At 27.4% G+C, this 18,434-nt stretch overlaps 1 protein-coding gene across 1 annotated transcript; it reads right to left on the bottom strand.

Moving 5' to 3' along the window:
• Positions 1-1,854: 1,854 nt before the first annotated feature.
• Positions 1,855-12,045, bottom strand: LOC107876003 (acetyl-CoA-benzylalcohol acetyltransferase). Its single transcript, XM_016722953.2, has 3 exons — positions 11,561-12,045; positions 10,838-11,130; positions 1,855-2,687 (listed from the first exon to the last, which is right to left on the bottom strand). The coding sequence occupies exons 1-3, from the start codon at positions 11,909-11,911 to the stop codon at positions 1,970-1,972; spliced, it is 1,362 nt and encodes a 453-aa protein (XP_016578439.1). The 5' UTR covers positions 11,912-12,045; the 3' UTR covers positions 1,855-1,969.
• Between the last annotated feature and the right edge of the window lie 6,389 nt (positions 12,046-18,434).

Below are 18,434 nucleotides of genomic sequence, written 5' to 3'. Positions count from 1 at the left end.
AAGGATGTAATACTTATAGCCAATCACAATGAGTATTTTCACAACCAACCACATGATATGTTTCCACAACCAACCACAATGATATATTTTCATTACTACATGAGCCAATATCCACTCATTATTTCAGTTTCATCCACGAGTTTCCACGTTCCATATGCCAATAAAGTATGAATATAATCACAATACACCAATGGTACCATATTAAGCATCTTAACAACAAAATAAAATTATTCACATATATTCAAGGTTATCAATATCACATAGGACCCCATACGGTCATATATATTATATAATAACTCAATTTTGATAATTACATCACATAGAGGCCCCCATACGGGCACGACACATAGATAGACATTTTTCATGATAAGTTTCCACCTTTAACATGCATTTTGTACCATCATTTACTACCTAACCCAGTTTGAAAGAGTTAAGTCGTAACCTATCTCGAAAGCCAAAATTGGTCCACTACACTTTGAACCCGCGCCCTTACTTTTCACGAATGATATCAAACTCCACCAAAAATATCAAATATGGAATCTATGCGTCAAAACAAAACCAACGACATCCATATTGACTACTTTTGATTCGTGGTCAAAACGGACCCCCAAAATGATTTTTTGAAAAAAGTAGGGCAAACTCGTAATTTTACTTTAAAAACATGTTTAATTCTTTGAAATCAGAGTTGAAATCAAGAATTTGAGTTGTTTTGAAGGTTAAATTGATGGAAAAAAACTTGTAATTATGAGAAAAAAATATTATTCAAGTGAAAAGGAGTAAAATTTGTGTTTAAAATTAAGCCGTAAGATTTTTGGGGTTTTGAGAAATTAATCAAGAAATTACTATGAAATGGATGAATTCTTATCTTAAATTCGTAATAGAATCAAGAAATAGATGTTAATCTAGCTATTCAAGCTCCCTCGAGCTTCACTTTTAAGCTCCCACACTATTTTAGGTTTAACTCTCAAGCGGTAAGATGAAAAATGAGAAAAAATAGGCCCAAAAATGCTACACCTATTGCTGATTTTTCTGCACAGATATACCTGAAAAGCTGATTTTTTAAGTCAATTCGGACTTCGATGGGGGTGTCCAAAATTTGTTTAGAGTCCAAAATATGCAAACGAACTGTGCAACCACACTAAATTTGATGTTTCAGACGCATTGGCGAAGTTGGATTTTTGAAAAAACATCATTTCAAAAAGTTGACCCCCGAAACACGAAATCGTAATTTTTTAAATCGAGGGTCGAAATGAGATTTAAACGCCGTAAAATCACACCAAATTTGCTAACACCCTAAAATTGATATTTCGAATCTACTGGCGAAGTTGGATTTTCCATTCGAGCTCGTTTCGACCAAATGTAGATCCCACATTTCCAATTTTTCAACTTTCCGATCAAAAGGTCGAAATGAGCTCGGGTGCACCAGGACCTAAACCAAAGGTCCACCTAGCCTAAAATTATTATTTCAAAGCTTCTCGCACAGTCTATTCATCCATCCATCGCACAGATCAAAAGATATCCCCATAAGCCTAAAATAAGGCTCACGAAGCCATCAAAAACTACAACATCGCATAAATGGTACCAAAATTCATCAAAAATCATGTCAATAACTCCACATCCCAGAAATACCATAATGTAACTACGAGGAGGGGTAAAATAGTCAAATCACAAATTTCACATATTTTATCAAATTTTTAGATCATTACAATAAAATTAGAAAATATTATTAATGTATCCATGGCTTCCAAAATACCATTTATTTAGGAACAAAATGAGAATGTTAAACAAGAAGTTATTTATAGAAATGGAGAAAATGCCTAATTTAATCTGTGAAACACCACATACTAAACGAAATAAAAAAAAAGTGAAAACACCATTTATTTTGAAATAGAGAAATCCAAATTACAAAGAAAAGACAGAGAAACTTGCAGGAAAATAACACAAAAACAAAAATTGTAGGAAATCAAAATTACTCGATGAGGGCCTTAACATCGAGGTTGGATTCAACTAATTGCATGTGGTTTTCATCCAAGTCGATTTGCAGGCCTACACCAGTACGACAAACTGTATCGTGCAACCAAAACATATTCATATCTTTCAATCCGAAAAACAACAAGGATGGTTTTCCTAAACCAAAATCAGTATCCTGTATAGGGAACCTGCATAAACTTGAACATGTAAATTTGTCAACGTCATCGTTACCTCCCCATTCTGGTGCTTGAAAACTTGCATTATATAAATTAGCCACGTGAGAAACTATCTCGTCTGGTGAAGTTTCAGCACAAGAAGAAACAAGTTTTGTAACTGCATCTCTTATTAATGTTACAAGATGCTGCAACTCCAACTGTGTCTGACCAGGTACAAATTTTACCGGAATATCAATTACCAAATTTCCAACTGATTTTTTTATTTCAGGTAAATTTGTTTTAGAGCGCAAGTTCAATGGAAAACCCATCATAGAAGGTCTCAACTTCCCATTTACTGATTCTGAAGCACAAATTAGAGCTCTCCATAAGGTTGCTGAGATCATCTCAACTTTTGAAGGTTGAAAATTTAAAGCACCCGATTCAATGAAACTTGAAAATTTCTCTCTTAACTTCAATAAAGCACCCTTATTGATAACAAACCTCTTGGACACAAATTTTATTTCTTTGTTTCCTTCTTGTGGAATAGGAGGCTTGAAGTACCTGATACAATCAAAAAATAAACAAGTGTCTTTTGTGCGAAACCTAATAATAAAGTAAATCTCTAAAGATTTTATATATATATATATATATATATATATATATATATATATATATATATATATATATAGAGAGAGAGAGAGAGAGAGAGAGAGAGAGAGAGAGAGAAGAGAGACAGAGAGAGAATAAAAGTTTTGGCAGTTCTCACATTAAAATTCATGGTATGAAAATCTAACATATGGCATTATTTTTTCATAATTCTCATTTTAAGATTTGCCACATGAACCTTCGTAATTGGTTGATTTTTCTTTTAATTTTAATAAATTATTTTCTTCTTCATCTTAAAATATTTGTCACATTTCACTTTTAAAGATCAAATTATATGAACTTTAATCAATATTTTAAGAAAAAATATTATTATGTGATATAATCATTACAATTATGGTATTTTTTTTTCATATAGTTTCGAATATCTAATTTCTCATTTTATTGAATTAATATAACACAGTTTAGCTCTAAAATAAGTCAAATTATCTTTTGAAAAATAAAATAATAAAATTTGAAGAACTTTTGAAGACAATTTTTTTTTTTTACCACTAAAGCATAGAGGATCTTGAGATTTTGATAGCCTTCGCAAGGGCTTTATTGCTATCTTAATTTTTTGGTGAAATAAAATTACTACACATGATAATTAATGGTGTTTTTTAATTACATATTTTCATTGTCACCCTTATTCTTTTTGTTAGGACCATTCAAATTGGGTTTTTATAATTGATTTTTTCTTGCCACATGTTAGATTACTATTTGATTAAAACTCTTTTCATTTTAAATTAACAATATTCAAGCTAACTTTTTCTATAAAATTCAAGTTTTCAATGATTTCAACTACAACCTCATAGTTCTTTATGATATTATAACATAGTAAATAATATCTTGTATTTATTATTTCTCATAGTGGAACGTGTAAAAGATAAATATAATAAGTAAATAGACCGAATGGAGTACGCTACTAATGTAGTTTAATTATCATTTAATATCCTTATATATTTCTATTAAATTAATTTATATAAAGGCTTATTTGAGGCTATAATTATTATAATTATAATATAAAATTGAAAGCATTGACTTTTTTTATTTCCATATGAGTTCATACGATGAAAAAAATGTAATTAGCAAAAGTTATTGCCACCAAAATTATGAGAAAAATCAAAACTCAATAAATATCAATATAAATTTATTTTTAACTATAGCTAAGAAAATAAATACTTACAAATTTTATAAAAATATCAATATTTTTTTCTATTTATGATTTTCATCGAAGCGTAATTATTAGATATTTTAAATTATGTCAATAAAATATCAAATTACTTGTAGCTTTTTGATATATTCTAATTCTCTAGTAATATCTTCTTCATCATGAATAATTTTTTTAATTTAAAATTATCCAATTATGTGATTAAAAACTCTAATAATTATGAAAACTTAACAAGAAGACTTGTTTAGTAGATCATTAGATATATTCATTGTAAAGTAAAAAACATAAATATGATATAAATTATTATTTTTATACTTTGAGTTTGGGTCCGGGTTTAAGACGGGCTTCATGAAACTAGTATATATGCAAGAGAGGGTATTGTACTTTTGATAGTCCTCACAATACCCTTTTTGATATTTTAATTTTTGTTGGTCAAATAAAATCATTACACATGTCAAGTGATGGTGGTTTTTCTTATATATTTCATTTCTGTCCTTATTCTTCTTGTTAAGATCATTGCACTTGGATTTAAGTAATTGATTTCTTCTTGCTACTTATTAGATTATCTTTTAATTAAAATTTCCTTCATTTTAAATAAACAATCACTTTAACTTAAAATAGAAAATCAAAATAACTTAATACAAAATTAAATTTGTAATGATTTCAGCAACTACCTTAAGATTTTTCTAATATTATATTCAATCCTCTAAAAATATATAATAAATAGGATGACTTAATAAATAATATCTTATATTTATTATTTTCTTAACGGATAAGAAAAACGACAAAAGAATAATTAAATGGGCGAATAGGTATTTGTTAAGTGGCATATAAAAAATAAACACGAAAAGTAAATAGATCAAATGGAGTTATCTATTAATTTTAGTTTAATTATCATATAATATTCTTATATATCATTATTAAATTAATTTATATAATGATTAAATTAAGGTTATAATTATTAAAATATAAACTTGAAGTCATTGAAATTTTTTGTTTCAAATAATTCTATAAAATGAGAAAAAAAAATGATGCAAAACTCTTGCCTCTAAAATAATGAGAGAAATTAAAACTCAATAAATATCAAAATAATTTGTTTCTATCTCTAACCAAGGAAATCACATACTCACAAATTTATAAGAATATCGATATTTTATATTTATGATCTTCTTTGAATTCTAATTATTACATATTTGAAATCATATTATTTTATAAAATATCAAATTACTTGTAGCATTTTGATATATTATAGTGGTAATACTTACTTCCTCACAAATTATTTTTTATTTGAAATTATTCAATGTGATTAAATATTTTAATAATTATAAAAAATTATCAACAAGACATGTTCAATATACCATTTGATCACACTAATTATAAAGTTAAAAAATATATAATATAAATAATATTTTTTGTTTAATTTTTCATACATATATACATGCATACATATTTATCTTTTTTTCTCATTTTAAAAAAAAATTCTATTTTTTCTTATTTTCAAGTTAAATAATTAGCAATATTCTACCCTATTTACTGAGTATCATTAATAATTATTTATAAATATTGTAGTTAAGTTAATGGAGAATTGAAAAGCCCCCTCAACTTTCAATATCTCAAAAGTTATTGTCACCAATTTAGTGATATACTAATAATTTATTGTGCAAAATAAAAAATTATACTCCCTCCGTCTCATACTTCCTTCGTTTCAAAATAATTGACTCTTGTTGACTTGACACTTCTCTTGAAAAAATATTTATTAGGAGTTTATTTTACTAAATTAACCTTATTGATTATACTTTGAAAATATAAATTTGAATATTATACACTTTATATAATTATTATGATCGGGTTGGTATTGAAAGAATATAATAAAATTTTATTGATTATATAGATGAGACAACTAAACTAAAATAAATATTTTTAGCAAGAGGGTCAATTAAAATAAAATGGAGGGAGCGGAGCATTAGTTGGTTATTTTCCATTTTACATACATGTTAAGAAATTATAAATAAAAAGGTAATTTTTACTAATTCACCCTTCAAAAAATTTTAAACTTTACAAACAAGTGTGAACACTTTAAGAAAAAATTAATTGTTAGGGTAATATGAGAAAAATTTGATTAATGATATCTTGATCTATTATGGGACAGTTATTTTTAGTAAGATTAATTTAGTATGATAACTACAATTTACTTCACCATAATATTATTAATAAATTTACTGTGTGTATGATAATGGGGAACTTAAAAAGACATACTATTTGATGTCTAAATATGTATCATACTATGAGATTGATCTTCCAACCAATTGAAAAGACTAAGACTCACGAAATTGAATTTACAGAAGATACCTTCAATAGCAATATGAATTAGAATTTTTTATTTTTAGCTAATTAACTAGGGGTGTGTATTGGTCGTTTTACGTGTTTCGGTTCGGTTTTATATGTTATTGGTTCGGTTTATCGGTTTTCAATTTTTAAATATGTAAAACCAATAACCAATCAAGCTTGAAGCATTTTCTTATCAGTTTCGGTTTATCGGTTTTTGGTCCTTAATGGTTCGGTTTTCGGTTTAACCAATAAGAAAATACTTATAAAATAGAAATAGTAACAACTAACAAAAAAATGAAATCTTACTTATCGCCAAAACCTACGCAATGCTTCAAGCTTAGTTTACAAGAATCATCAAACTTGAACTGAATGTTAGTTAGGAAAAAAATTGAATCCTAATTTTTGGAAGCTATAAATGCTTCAAGCTTTTTATTACTATAATAGCCGAACTTTATATTGTACCTTATTGCCCTGAATAGGTTAGTACTTTGTGAATCACTGAATTATGAATTTATAGTGCATATAATCTATATACATACACATATCTATCTATATATAAAGAGATTTAAATATATAACATAAATAGTCAATAGGGATAAAACAATAACTTAGTGTATCCTTATTGGGTTATCGGTTTAATCGATAACCCAATAAATTAAAACCTATACTGAACCAATCGATAACCTAATAAACTAAAACCTATACTGAACCGTTTATCCAATAAAATTTTTTATAAAACCAATCAAAAACTGTTAATTCAATAACCCAATACCAGTAACCCAATAACATTTTTATTGGTTCGGTTTATCGGTGAGTTTGATTTTTCACAGTCCTATCAATAACTCTGTGGCATATTCTATTAATGGGTGTAGTGGCTTGAGTGCTCTTTTTTATTATTGAATTTTAAGGTATTTTCTAACTTTTTTTTACTACGGATTATTTTTTCTTCTTTACAGAAACTTGTCTAATATTTGAGGGCGAACGAATTTTACGTTAAAAGAATATTTTTGCATGCATCTATCATAAGTGAGTTCTATGACTTTCTTCTTCTCCTTTTTGAACTTTGCATCTTCATATATTTAATTCTCTATTTTTTTTGTGTGTATTTGAAGAGTTATTCTTTTATTCAATTTATACCACGATAGAGTATTGAAATAGGAGGGAGTAAGGTTTCTTATTTTTAAAATGAAATTAAGAAAGATGAAAGAAAGGAAAAAAAAAAAAAAGCAATTACAATGTGAAAGAGCAGCAGAAGAGTAGAGAAAAATAACATCTTTTTGCGAAAATATTAGACAATTATACTTGAAAAGAAAGAATGAAAGATCACAGAAAAAAAAACAATAAGAAAAAAATAATTCAATGGGCAAAAACTACAATTTGCCTAAAAATTTATCTATGCGGTACTAATTTTTTTCCTCGATTCAATTTCTTAGATTATATTAATATTTTTTAATTAGAAATTTAAATAGAACAAAATTTGGATGGCTAAATTTTTTATCCCTTATAATGAAAGAAGAAGTAGATATCACATTTACAATTAATAATACCTTCTATGCTATCAATATTTTTCGTTTTAGCATGCATTTTTTTTTTTTCAGTTTTAACGTGATTGATTTATATTCATCTTGTTTTTTCATATTATTTTGAGTTGTCTTACTCCTTTCATAGTTATTTTAATTTTCGTTTTATTTTCTGCAAGTAAAAATAATAGATATTTAGTTGATATGATGAGCTAATCAAGTAAAACATTTTGAATTTTCTCAACTTATGAAGAGAATAATAAGTACTTTGCCTAATAAATTAAATTAAGAAGAATAGATATTTGACCGACTTGTAGAAATATGCAATCATATAGTCATAAGAAAAAAGTAATTTCTTCTCTTTCACTTTTTATTTTTTTATGAAATCTTGCTCAAGTAAATCAAGAAGACAAAAATAGGAGAAAAAATAATAGTATTATTTTATCGAAAGTTATGTCAGTAGTAACATCATTCAAAAAGTAATTTGTATGAATTTTATAAAATATGTCATCAATAATTGAACATCATCAAATATTACTTAATTATGAAAGTAGTAGGTGCACTTCCACCGACTACTCTCTTATTAGTTTGGACTTTGGAGTACTGAGATTTATCTTACCTACCACACATATGCATGCAGAGGCTTGCATTTTTTCTAGTTAGACAATAAAAGAAAAATACATCAACAGTAGTATTAAATTTATGTCCTTCAGGCTGATTTGATAGAGTGTATTGAAAAATTAATGTATGCATTAATTTAATATGTATTATTAATATATTTTGTTTGGTAGATTTTTGCACTTTATGTATGACTAATGTTTGCATTAATTATACACTTTATTGTATATTAAGGTGTGTATTACTAATACTACAAAATTCATCGTATTAGCAATGCAATGAATCCAGTACATGCATTAACATGATTAAAGATACTATTATCCCTAAAAAAAAAATTACATCTTTTCCAACATATATATGGAGGATATTTTTGTAAAAAAAAATCTTTTAAAGAAATTATTTAATTCATATTATTTTGAATACATCAAACCAAACACTACATAAATGATTGATTCATATTCATCTTTTCTCTCATACAGTTGTTTTTTCATATTATTTTGAGTTTTCTTACTCCTTTCATAGTTATTTTAATTTTCGTTTTATTTTCTGCAAGTAAAAGTAATAGATATTTAGTTTATATGATGAGCTAATCAAGTAAAACATTTTGAATTTTCTCAACTTATGAGGAGAATAATAAGTAGTTTGCATAATAAATTAAATTAAGAAGAATAGATATTTGACCAACTTGTAGAAATAGGTAATCATACAGTAATAAGAAAAAAGTAATTTCTTCTCTTCACTTTTTATTTTTTTTATGAAATCTTGCTCAAGTAAATCAAGAAACAAAAATAGGAGAAAGAATAATACTATTATTTTATCGAAAGTTATGTCAGTAGTAACATCATTAAAAAAGTAATTTGTATGAATTTTATAAAATATCTCATCGATAATTGAACATCATCAAATATTACTTAATTATGAAAGTAGCAGGTGCACTTCCACCTACTACTCTCTTATTAGTTTGGACTTTGGAGTACTGAGATTTATCTTACCTACCACACATGTGCATGCAGAGGCTTGCATTTTTCTCTAGTTAGACAATAAAAGAAAAATACATCAAAAGTGGTATTAAATTTATTGTCCTTCAGGTTGGTTTGATAGAGTGTATTGAAAAATTAATGCATATATTAATTTAATATGTATTATTAATATTTTGTTTGGTGGATTTTTGCACTCTTATGTATAACACTTTATTGTGTATTACGGTGTGCATTACTAATACCTTAAAATTCATTGTATTAGCAATGCAATGAATTTAGTACATGCATTAATATAATTAAAAACACTATTATTCCTCAAAAAAAAAAAATTCACATTTTTTCCAACATATATATGGGGGATATTTTTATAAAAAAAAATCTTTTAAAGAAATTATTTAATTCATGTTATTTTTAATACATCAAACCAAACAATGCATAAGAAAAATACAAGCATAACTAATATAAACATAACTAACATATGCATTACTAATACAAACATAATATATATATATATATATATATATATATATATATATATATATATATATTATGTAAAATATGAAGAAAAATAACCTCACAAATTTAATCTTCTATGAAAAGAAGTCTACACAAATGATAAAATAATAATCATAATTTACACATTCTTTCTCTAAACAAAACTCTTAACCTCTTAGGACTATATTATGGATGCAATCAAGTGAAAGGAGCCTCAATTTATAGGAATTCAAAATATTTTCCTCTAAAAGAAATTAGGCAAATACATAAGAGATATAAATTTTCCAGGAAAAAAACTAACTATGATAAATGTGTTAGTCCTAAATCTGTTAGTCCTTTTTACTCTATACCTCCATTATGCATGCACTCTACTCTCTACTTTGTGTTGGATTACTCTGCATACTATGTGTTGGATTACTCTGCATACTAGTACTTTGTATTGACCCCCTTCCTTCTCAGGTTCGGAGGCACAGTCTAAGGATTCAGAAAATCAGTAGATTATTCAGACAGATTTACAGAGACAAGTGGTGAGCCTTATATATTCTGGAAGGCCTGATGTCTGGCAATTTATTTATCATTTAAAAGTTTTGGGTCTACTGGGGGCCTTATCCCAGTTTTTCAGACAGTTATTTGTTTTAGTCATATAGTAGTGATTTCGCAAATAGTTTTCAGATGTTGATAGATGTTGTGGAACTTTATTTCCCATTATTGATTTTATTAGACTCATGATCATGTTTCGGTAGTATTGTGTATTTTTCGCATTTCTTTTATCATATGAATCATGTGCATGATTAGCAGATAGATAGGGGTGTTTCGGACCTTCATGGTTCAAAATACTCGTCACGGTCAGGTCCTGCTTCGGGTCCTGACATGTTAGTTATTTTTTCCAAGACAAAAAAAAAAGTAAAACTGATCAATTATTATAAGAAAAATCACGACAAACATCTATAATAATACCTGGATAAGTCTCTAGTCGGAAAAATATCACCCCCATTGAAGCTTAAGAAATTATTGATCTTATCGATTGGAGTCCTCAATCTACAGGCATTGGCCCATTCAACCATAGTGGAAAAGGTTGTGAAACCATCCATTACAGGGTGCGAGATACTAATTGCTATAGCGAGGCTGCCACATTCAAACTTAGTAATTTGAACAGTGAAAATTGGTGAGGCAAACAGATTAGTCTCGTCGACATCTTTGATGTCGTGCGGCCAAAGAAGGGTCGTCACATCATGGCCATCGCACGCTACCTGCAAAGCAAGGCGGATTCAGAATTTTTAAAAGAATGAATGCACTATTATAAAATTATATCTAAAATTTAAATCTGAAGAATTTAGTTTCTAAATCTTTACCATCTACTTATGACGTTTTTAAATTATAGGTTCAAATTTAAATTCCTTTTTCATAATTAGTATATGTATATTACTTGTCGAAATTCGAAAATATTAAAATTAGTTGAGCCAGTTGACTATATGCTACATCTTCCACCGGTACTCATTTTAATATAAAATTTGACTTGATTATATAACTTTTTATTATAATACGAGGAGAATGGAAATTTCAAGCCATCGAAGTTTGGATTTTAAATAACACACCAAAAAAAGAAAAAAATAGCATAAGCTCAATTCAAAACTAAAAAAGGAAAACATAACCAAGTATGGAGACGCCCCCGCCTGCTACCTGTTTGACGAAATCGTCGAGCTTGCGATTGACCTTTGCTTTGGTATAGGGAACACCTTGATCGAGGCAAAGAACACAACACTTGTCATTATCAGCATACCTCCCAGCAGCCGGGTAAACGCGAGTTAATATGTCAGAGAAAGAGCGCTCGAGCCGCTCCTCCATCTCCTCATCAGTGATAGCAGAGTTGTTGTTGTTGCTGCAATGAGGATAGACAAGTACTAAAGGGACAAGTTCTTCGTTAGCTATTTGGTCAAAGAACGACACATTGTAACGTTGAAGATGAGGGGGAGTTGGTAATGATGGTTTTAGGAGCCTCGTGGATAAAATCTCTACTTTTATGTTTTCCATTTTAGACTATTTGCTTGATGGGGGTGAATGTAATATGGATTGAACAAAATTGCAGCGTACTATCTTTTTATTTATAGGCAAATCAACCTAGTGCCTTTTGTTTCCCATTTTTTCTTCTCTCTTTTTTATTTTTTCAAGTAGTGGTTTGGACATGTGATTTCACCTTCTAATTTAAAATTATGTGATGAAATCATATTTTCTTTACACAAAATTTCAAAAAATTACTAGTTGGATATATTACTTTTCTTTACATAAATAATTACTCCCTCCGTTTTAAAAAAAATGACCTACTTTGATTTGATACAAAGTTTTAGAAAATAAAGAAGACTTTTGAATCTTATGACCTTAAATTAAAGTTGTGTCAAATGTACCATAATATCCTTTAATCCTATGGTTCTAAACATGTCATGTGGAAAGTTGAAATTAAAGTATTGTCAAAAAAGGAAAGGAATTATTCGTTTTTAAACGGACTAAAAAAGAGTAGGTCATTCTTTTATGGAGAGAGTAAAATTTATGTAAAGAATAAGATAAGCTGCAATTCTTCTCCTGTAAATATAATCGAAAAATAAAATTTAAAATCTTAATTAAAATAAATTCTTAAAAAATACACAGTTTCACGTGAAACAAAGGAAATACGTTAGGACATCGTTTATGAGTTCATCGCAGGGGTGGACATGGTATGGTATGCTATATTATTTGAAATTTCGGTATGTTAATTTTAATATTTGATTTTTAAAAATATTATATCATTATCATATCATACTAATTCAATATAGTTCGGTATTTTAATGTTTAGTTTCGATATTTTGCGGTATGGTAATCGGTAACCATCGTTTGTTTAACTTTGACAACTTATATATATATTCGTATACTAGAGTTATTAATTCGACTTTTCAAAAGCATGTCTTAATTATATCAAAAAATGCATTACACATGTAGAATTATTGAAAAAGAAGTACAAACAATTTCTTTTATTAGTCAATTACACTAAAACAAATTTCACTCAAGATAGAATAGCGAAAGTTTCAAAGTTTAAACATTTTTATACTAATACTAAACATTTTTTTTGTGTATATATATAAAGGCTACTTGGTATTCGATATTTCGATATGTCATTTGTAAATATTATATACCATATCATATACCAAAAAAAAATTAAAATATAAATCATATACCATATTAAATATCATAATATTAAAAATTATAATATCAAAAATTTTAATTCGATATGATAATTCGGTATATATTATACTATGCCCTCTAATTCATCCGATCGTCTTCAATTGTTACAAAAAGGTCAACAACCATTGTTTAAGGTTACCTTTCGTGTTCCAATGAACACTAAACAAGTTTTCTAGAACTTCTCGTGTTTTCACACACATGCCCACATGGCTGTTTGAGCAACTAAATAATACTCATTCCGTTCTAAATTATCCATTTCAAATTTTTTAATTTGATTTCTTATTTTACTTATTTTTTTATTAATCAATAAGAGACAAAAAAAATTTCATATTTTAACCTTTGCATTAATTTTTTTTTTTTTAAATTAAAATATTCAATTTAAAATGAGCAATTTGAGACGGAGGGAGTAAAAGATTTACCAAAAAACAAAAAAATAGTAAAAGGAATCCTCCCTCAAATTCATTTTACTCGCTTTTTTTTTTTTATTTGTCATAATTTTCGTTTAGAATAAATGATATAAATTTTAATTAAATATAAAAAATATTATAATTTATTAACTTTTTATTTATGTTAAACAACAAAATCTAAGATCGAGAAAATTAATAATCAGAATAAGAAAAATATTACAACAATCGTTTTATTGATTTCAATACGTGATGTGAATTCTTTAATTCGCATTTTCAAATATAAATTCAAGGATTTCGAACTTGATCTTAAATTTAAACTTGATTTGTGAAGTCGATAGATTTGATCTTGACTTATACATGAATTCAAGGGTTTTTGGGTTTATTCATGAATCTTGTGGTCAGCTTGATTTGGATGAACTTGAATGTTTGTAGAAAAATCTGTGTTTGGTCCATGAACTCTCTCTTGCTTTTTGTTATAGTTATTGGTCATTTTTTTGAATTATGAAACTCCTATTTATAGTTGTAGGAAGTAAAGAGTTAGAGTGAATATGGATTTCTTTCGACTAATCGAACTAATTGACATGACGTATTTTTATGGGCTCTGATTTCACTAAGCCCGCTGACTTATTTTGACATGTGACACATTTGTAGTTCAATTTAATAGATTAGCCCAATAAAAATTGTTCCTTAATTAATTACATATATGCTTGGACTTAAATAATCAATTCAATTATAATCCATAATATTTATTTGGGACTAATATATTTTGAACTTAATATAATTTGAGTTTCTTACAAATTTAGATTTAATAAAATTTTATTGCTCACAAATGCCCTTTATTTTAAGACTTGTCGAGACGTTTATTCTTTTGAAAATTAGACTTGAAATAAAAATTTGATACTTTTAATGACAATAGTATTCGTGCAAAAAGAATCACACACCAATATACATTATTTCCTCCGTTTCGTATTGGTTGACCTTTTTATTAAAAATATCTGTTTCAATTTAGTTGTTCCAATTATAAAATTAGAAGAATTTTATTATGTTATTTCAAGATTACCCCTATTATTAAATCACTATATAAAGTGCATAACTCTTATTTTTATCTTCAAAGTTTAATTAATTATGTTAAAGTTTATGGGAACCCATTAATAGAAAGTGTTGGAGTATGATGATATATTATCAATGAATCAACTATGCATCTTATTCACGTGTAAGTCCCAAAAAAGAATGAGTTAACCCTTTTGGTGGCATTTAATGCTACTACTAGGGGCGTACAGATCAACCGGCAAATCAAATTGAATCGACGAATCAAATCAAACCGACGAATCAAATCAAACCGAGAAAAAAATCAACTTATGGTTTGGTTTGATTGGTTTGGCGTTAGAAAAAAAAAACCGACCATTCTTGATTTGATTTGGTATTAACAAAAACAAAATCAAACCGAACCCTAATCAAATATATATATATATATGTGTGTGTGTATATATATATATATATATATATATATATATATATATATAAATATTCAAACTTTTTATATATAAAATATTAATTATAATCTACTTTTTAAATACTTTTTCAATTAGTTTTAGTAATTTTCAATAATTTGAAAGTAGATGTAGATATATATTTAGATATGGGCCCTAAGTTGTAATATTTTTCCCTTAATTGTTAATTAAATGATTGAAAACCCAATATAAACTTAAAACCTAAACTTTTCACTCTTCATCTCACTTTTTAGTTCCAAGAGAGTTTTTTGCTCCTCATTTTATCATAATTATGATTTTTCATTAGCACATGAGTGAAAACATATTTAATCTAATCTTCGATCACAATATAATTGTAAAAACTAAAGATTATAAAAAAAAACTGAAAGAATCGAAAAAAGCAAAAAAAGCGAAAAACTCAAAAAATCGACTAAAACCTAATGCTACTACTATGGACCAAACCAACCTGACCTATGTACACCCCTAGCTACTACTATGGACCGATATTTTTGGAAGAATTACATATATACACGAACCAACTTTACCTAATTACAAAAAATCTCAAATTGACAAATTAATTACACAAAACCCAAATATAAAATTCCCCTTAATTGAAAATTTTTCTCTCCTACATATTATACATGACATATTATACATGTGAAAGAAGTTTTTTTTTTACAAAAAAGCTAATGAAAGAGAAAAGTTTGCTACTTTATACCATAAATTAAGGAAGAGGAAATAACTTTGGCAACTTTTGTCTTGTTCTTTCACTCTCTAGTTCTCCCATTACTTATATGAATTGTACTCCATTTTTTAAAACATCTTTTACGGCAAAATTGAAGGAACCTCAACCTAGTGGTTATTAAATTATAAGTTATCAAGATTTAATTGTGTTTAATATTTTAGTTCATTAATTTTTTTTATTTTTTTCTATGAAGTTCAATTTTACCAATTAAGGAGGTTTCCGTTTTTTCTTCATTTGCATGTTCAAATTTCATTATTCTTCAATCCTATTCAAGTTTAGTATTTCTGTTTTTTTGATGTTTTTTTTCATATAGTACAAGTTAGATCTTTGATTTTGCATATAGTAAGTTATCAAGATTTAATTGTGTTTAATATTTTAGTTCATTAATTTTTTTTATTTTTTTCTATCAAGTTCAACTTTACCAATTAAGGGGGTTCCATTTATTGTTCATTTGCATGTTCAAATTTCATTATTCTTTAATCCTATTCAAGTTTAGTAGTTCGTTTTTTTGGTTTTTTTTTTTCATATAGTACAAGTTAGATCTTTGATTTTTTTGTTACAAAAAAAAATCAGATCATACATTTGAATCAATTTATCATTTTTTAATGTTGTTTGTGTTCTTCATGTTTTTCAGATGTTGTTGAAGAAGACCATTCAAATAGTGGTGTTTTGATGCAAAAATAAGAAGAAATAAATGTGGGCTTTGTTTGTCTTAAAACAGCTTTTCCAAAAAGGTCACATCTTGTTGAAATTAAAAAAAGGATCCAAGGCTTGTGAACCAAGAATATGATATCATACATGTAAAAGAATTTATCATGCATGTGAATCAATGTATAATTATGATGTCATACATGTGAACCAATTTATTATGCATGTGAACCAATATTATACATTCGAATGTTTACTGGAACGACACACTTTCATTATATAATGATTTGAATGTATAACAACATATTATACATTCGCAAGTTTACTGTATTGGCAAAGTTTCATTATACATAGGCTTTAATGTATGCTAACATGTTGAGATGTACTTTTAGTAGCGTGTAATATGAATTGTTAGATGTATGGGTTACCCTCATACATGTGCAACTCTATAGCGGTTAGTGTTGATTTTATTATACATTAATGCAATTTGTTCGTAAATGAATAAGTTACCCGCAATCATGTCTAACAACTTTTATTAATTTTGACATGTGCTACCATACATCTGAACCTACTGTCATACATTTGAACCAACATATCATACATCTGAACCTACTATCATACATATGAACCAACATATCATACATCTGAACCTATACATACATCTGAACCAACATATCAAAAGTGTGGTCTTTGTTTGTCTTAAAATATATTTCAAGACTTGTAAAAGAAAGAAAGAAGAAAATAAGGATTTTAAAAGTCTTGTTACTCAAAAGGCGGACAAAGACTTTCAAAAGAGGCAACAACCTTTCCAAAAAGGTGAAAGAAAGTCACATCTTGCTAAAATTGAAAAAGAGGATCCAAGGCTTGTTATTTCCCTCCCAAAGCTGATTTTCACCATTTCAAATTAAAAATAATATGATGTCATACATGTGAATCAATTTTTCATACATGTGAACCAACGTATAATATGCCGTCATACATGCAGAATTTACCATTGCCAGCTATCCAACTGTAATCATGTCATGTATAATAACATGTAACATAAGTTATTGTTAGAAACATCATATCAACAACACATATTCTATGTTTTCATTATGAGTTAATTAAATTTTTATTACATCTAGCACTGGAATATATTATACATTAATGCAGTCTATTTATACATGTATAACTTACCATCTTACATGACCATAAGTTGTTTAATGTTTGTATGATTTTGTTTTTTAATGTATAAATGAACCTCATACAATGTGTAAATCTTAGCTAATTATGATATAAATTGTTAGATGTATAAAAAACTATCATACATTTGTTTGTGTTGTTTAATAATGGTTATGAATGATTTTTAGGTGTATAAGTTACCCTCATACATGTTGAGATGAACTTTTAGTAGAGTTTAATATGAATTGTTAGATGTATAAGTTATCCTCATACATGTGCAACTCTAGAGCGGTTAGGATTGATTTTATTATACATTAATGCAATTTTTTCGTAAATGAATAAGCTACCCTCATACATGTCTAACAACTTTTATTAATTTTGGCATGTGCTACCATACATCTGAACCTACAGTCATATATCTGAACCAACATATCATACATTTGAACCTATTTTCATACATTTGAAGCTATTGTCATACAACTGAACCAATATATCAAAAGTGTGGTCTATGTTTGTCTAAAAATATATTCCAAGACTTATAAAAGAAAGAAAGAAAGAAGAAAATAAGGATTTGAAAAATCTTGTTACCCAAAATGTTCATTAACATCAAGAAAGTAAAGTTGGAATTGTTTGACAAGAACCACAAAATGAAGAATTAGTTTTTCAATGCCGACTATTTTAAAAATAATGCTACTCTAAAGTAACAATTTCACTTGTATCAATTACATCTAGAACAGTATTCCTAGGCCGAGGTGGATCGCCTTTATCACTTGTGTACCCTTATTTTGCCTTTTCGACTCCGTCATGCTACAGTAATGAAGAATATCGTGTACGTTGACTTGCGGCATCAAACCCACGTGAATGAAGTTGGTGCCTTCCACTTAATATTT

Source organism: Capsicum annuum, chromosome 6 (genome assembly GCF_002878395.1).
Source record: "Capsicum annuum cultivar UCD-10X-F1 chromosome 6, UCD10Xv1.1, whole genome shotgun sequence".
Taxonomy (NCBI): Eukaryota; Viridiplantae; Streptophyta; class Magnoliopsida; order Solanales; family Solanaceae; genus Capsicum; species Capsicum annuum.
Note: the sequence above shows the minus strand (reverse complement) of the source record. Positions and strands in the feature narration are given on the sequence as shown.

Coding starts and splice junctions, on each gene's coding strand:
- LOC107876003 (XM_016722953.2), bottom strand. CDS start 11,911: ATGGAAAACATAAAAGTAGAGATTTTATCCACGAGGCTCCTAAAACCA. Junction 11,131..11,560: donor TCGACGATTTCGTCAAACAG/GTAGCAGGCGGG, acceptor CTTGCTTTGCAG/GTAGCGTGCGATGGCCATGA. Junction 2,688..10,837: donor CCGACTAGAGACTTATCCAG/GTATTATTATAG, acceptor TGATTGTATCAG/GTACTTCAAGCCTCCTATTC.